General features: G+C 53.9%; 1 protein-coding gene across 1 annotated transcript; it reads right to left on the reverse strand.

The window, feature by feature from the left end:
- Window positions 1-1,690: 1,690 nt before the first annotated feature.
- Window positions 1,691-4,442, reverse strand: SUOX (sulfite oxidase). Its single transcript, XM_004700582.3, has 3 exons — window positions 4,190-4,442; window positions 3,763-3,937; window positions 1,691-3,613 (listed from the first exon to the last, which is right to left on the reverse strand). Exons 1-3 carry the CDS (start codon window positions 4,243-4,245, stop codon window positions 2,204-2,206), a joined length of 1,641 nt encoding a protein of 546 aa, XP_004700639.1. The 5' UTR covers window positions 4,246-4,442; the 3' UTR covers window positions 1,691-2,203.
- Between the last annotated feature and the right edge of the window lie 44 nt (window positions 4,443-4,486).

Here is a 4,486-nt window from a genome sequence, read left to right on the forward strand (position 1 = left end):
ATCAAAAGAAAACCGAGACATTGAGAAGCTAATGACTCGCAGTTAAGAGGGGAAGAAATAACGGAGCCCATGGGCTGGGTGAGGAGTATTCAGCTGGCTTCCAAGTCTCTCAGCCCCAGGACTTCTCCGTTACATTTCTTTCTCAGGCCTCCTATCCAGGGAATCGCTTGCTTTGGGTTGTTTCCCAGGTTCCCTAGATTTCTCACCATAGGACCCTGAGTGCACTTTTCACTCCATCCTAAGTTTCTTCTCTACGACCTGATTTTCCTTCTGATCTTCCTACCAAGGCCTCTGTCTTTCTCTCCAATCTTTCTAATGACACTTGCAGTCCCTTGCTATCCGCTCAGGAATCCCCCTCTACCCCTGTCACTGTTCTCCAGCTCTCCCTCACAAAGGTGCCCCGGCACGTACTCAGTGCTCAGCCCTGACCTATCTCCTGCTTCTTGCTACTTCTCCCTCAGTGCTGAGGCCTCACACCAACTCCTATCAGGCCAGATTCCTTCCCTCCAGCTCCCGCCCACCCAGCCCCACATCTCCCCCGGCTTCGCGTCCTAGATCGGCAGGCCCCGCCCCCAGCTGCCGATGCCACGCCCCTCGCGCTACGCTCAAGCCCCGCCCCTCACTCACCTGAGGCCGCTCCGCGCGCGCGCAGGCTAAGTGGGTGGGGGCAAGGGGCTGGTGTTGGGGAAAACGGGGGGAGGGCGGCGGGGGTCCCCCACTCTGGCCCGGGCGGCCCAGTGCGGGGGGAGTGAGGTCACTGAGGCGGCGGCAGCCGGGCCGGAGCCAGGACCCGGGCGCTCAGTGGCGGCGGCTCCATCTCCATCAGCGACTTCACCTGAGGAAGGAGCAACCCCCCCTCACGAGCCCCCCCCATCACAGTCGTCCCCCCCACCCCCGAACAACTTCCGGTCCCACTACCGAGCGACAGGCGGCGAGGCTGAACACCGAGCGCCCCCAAGCCAGAGAGACTGCTGGGGAAAGGAGAGGAGCCAGGGGAGAGTAACCGAGCGCCGAAAAAGTTCGAAAGGCGGCGTCTTGGGTGGCAGGTACCGCAAAGACTCCTTCAATTCCGTCTAATTTGAGAACTAGGTGCACATTGGATACCCGCCCTGTCTTGACATGTCTGGCGGATATCCAATCTGCCTTGACATGCCCCTGCGCCTTTTACAACAATATTGATTTTAATCTCTAAACTTCTTTGCCTTTTCTTAAAGCAGCCGTTTTTCAACCTGTCGGTTGCGACCCCTTTGGGGGTGGAATGACCCTTTCACGGGGGTCGCCCGATTCATAACAGTAGCAAAATTAGAGTTAAGAAGTAGCAACGAAAATAACTTTATGGTTGGGGGGGGTCACCACAACATGAGGAACTGTATTAAAGGGTGGTGGCATTAGGAAGGTTGAGAACCACGGTCTTAAAGTGTGCAAGGATTGGAGGGGTGCGGGGCGGGCGAGGTAATTGAGGGTACCAGATATTTTACTCTCTTCTTCAGGGACTTATTGAGGTCAGTCACCCAGGAGGCACTCAGATGCTGACAAGACTGCAGAGAAAGAGCCCCTGCTCCTTGACTTCCCAGCACCTGCCTCCTTCTGCCCTCGTTTCTTTTTAAATGAGTTTCCCTGGACATCCCAGGACCATTAACAACCTCCCACCTGTAACACACTCACTCCCCAGCCCCAAGAGGCTCCAGAGTCACCATCTTAAAAGGGCACTTTATTGATGCAGAACTATAAATGGAAGCGGGTTGCACCCCTCAGCTTACAGCCAGCCCCTGGCCACACAGAGTGGCACAGAGCATAGAACATACATTTTTCTTATACATACCCATATACATTCTTATGTATCCAAGAAATACATCAAAATAAGGCCTACTGGTGAAAGGCTTTAAAGTTGGGCAGAAAGAGAGAACAGAGCTTTTCCCCACTTAATTTCTCACTTCTAACCCTTGGCTCCAACAGAAATTCTATACAGGCACCAAGTCAGAAACAAGGAAGTATATGTCACAGTGTCAATGGAGGGAGTGTGCTTGGGTGGAAACGTGCAACATGTGTACCTGTGAATAGCTCAGGGAGGCTTGGTACGAGATTGTACTCCAAGAGTGAGAAAGAAAGGTTTTCCTGTGGCGATGAGGGCCAGGGGGTGGGTGGGTGTGGAAAGGGGCGGAGAAGCTGGCTCTCGAGGTGCAGATGATTCCATTCCAGGTTCTCATGGAGTGACACGAACATGGACCCGATGCCAGGCAGTGCTGAGCACACCTCTCAGGTTCCAGATTGGAGCCACAGTGTCTGGCTGCACATTGTAGCTATCATCCACCGCCTTACAAACAATGTTCAATTCTTTTTGCCCAGCGGGCACAGGGGCTTGCAGCTGCCATAACCGCCAGGCCCAGGCTTTCCGGGGGCGCTGTTTCTCTCCATCCAGCTCAGCCACCTGCCAGGTTAGGCCTCCATCCAGAGAAACATCCACCCGGATCACAGCCCTCCCACCACCGCTCCAAGCGTAGCCCTTCACAGTCACCTCCCCAGCCTCTATCGTCTCCCCATCCTGGGGCTCTGTGATGGCTGATTGAATAGGGAGTTCCTGAATAGATGGAGCAGAGTCAAAATCTACAGTGTCCCAGTCCACAGATGGAGAGAAGCCTTTGTAATCCCGCCGCTGCCAGTGGCTGTAACTCTCCTCTGGCTCCACACTCACTTTGCCCAGCCACTTCACATGGCGGGCACCTACCACTCCAGGAACCACCACCCGCACAGGAAAGCCATGGTCCCGAGGCAGAGGCTGCCCGTTCATCTCATATGCTAGCAGAACTTCCGCTTCAGGATCCAAGGCATGAGCCAGAGGGATAGAGGCTCCATAGGCAGTTCCAGTGGGGTCTGAGTCTAGCCCCACAAAGCAAACGTGGGCCTCACTTTCAGAGAGGCGGTGACCAGCCTGAGCTAACACATCACAGAGCCGTGCCCCAGTCCAGCGTGCTGTACTGATGGCCCCTGTCGTCCACTCCAGACCTTTTACTTTTTTGACCTTAGTCATCTCAGCGCGCCGGTTGCCAGCACATTGCACAGTGACTGTGACCTCATGCTTGGGGAACTGGTACAAGTCATCCAAGGACAGGGACAGTGACTCACACCCAGGTGGCCCGACTATGTGCAGGCGATAGGTGTCTGGATCCAGGTGAGGTACAGGGAGATGATTCCGAGTAAAGAAGAGAGGATTGGGTGTGATATAGCTTTCCGTCAGCAGTTCAGGGGGTGTCTCTGCATTAAAAGGGCGCTGGCTATTGACTTTCAGTGCAGGGTGACGCAGAGGATCACCAGCATAAGGGTCAGAGGTATCCAAGGTGGGAGGTGCCTTTTCTTTGGGGTTCAATTCCCCGATCTTGTACTGAGCCAGAACCTCACGTATATGAGGCTGGTTGTGAACAGCATAGAGGGCCCAGAAAGGCTCTAAGGGACCCCCAGCTGCCAGCATCAGTTTTGATGGTCCCCCTGGGTGTAGGTCTAAAAATTCTGTAACATCAAAGACTTCATGACCCAAAGTCACCCAGATTCCAGTCTTTGGGCTGTTGTGGGAACTTACTTCCTCCCTCGTGTACAGGGGTGGTGACTCCTGAGCAGCCTGCAGGCCGGAAAGGTGAGGCAGAGGAGAACAGAGTATTAAGAAATTATCCTAGCTCACCCCAACCCAACTCACAAGTTTTGATCACCAGGAACTGATTCCATCACAGACTGAGTTACCTGGGCAGTTAGGACCCCTTCTCCACTTACCCTGCAACGATGTTCTTGATAGGCTAACACTGCACCGAGGCCCAGCAGAGTCCCCATGACCCTCCAGCTCTTGCTGCCAGAGTTACTTTCAGAGGAGGTGAGGCTGGGGTGTTGGGAGTGAAAGGAATCATTTGTAGAGCAGGCCCGAATGCAGAGCCTTGCGGTTGATCTGAGTCTAGGAGAGAGAAAGAGGGATTCTTCATAGTACACGTCCCCTGACCATATGAAAGGCCCAGAGAAGACCTGAGGTCGACCTCTCCCGGCTAGCGTTTCTCTGGGCTGGAACTTTTCTCCAGAGATGAACGGAACAAGTGTCCTCCTTTTCCTCTCTTGCCACCCTCAAATCTATTAAAGGCAATAAACTTTCCCCTCGTAGATAAGATAAGACATCATAAAGATACCAGGGATGGGCTATGAGATGGCTTACCTGGAGGCCTGCTGGAGTCCAGAGATCCCAGCTCTTCGAAGCAGCAACAGCAGCATTGTGGGAGGCCTACCTGTAGGAGGTAGGTACAGGGAGAGCGCTGGGAGTGTTAGGGAGACTTGAGGGAACTGGCAAAGACAGAGAAGGTAAGTTAGGAGCTCCTTGAGAAACGAGGAGACTTGGTGAGCAGGCAAACATGGGTGCTAAGAGGAAACTTGGAGCAGTTCAGAGACAAAGGCTGTGCTGAGTCTTCCAGAATCACTATCACCTATCCTCACTCTTTATCCACTATAGAACAGT

Source organism: Echinops telfairi, unplaced genomic scaffold (assembly GCF_000313985.2).
Source record: "Echinops telfairi isolate 266 unplaced genomic scaffold, ASM31398v2 ScPeMD7_2;HRSCAF=8, whole genome shotgun sequence".
NCBI lineage: Eukaryota > Metazoa > Chordata > Mammalia > Afrosoricida > Tenrecidae > Echinops > Echinops telfairi.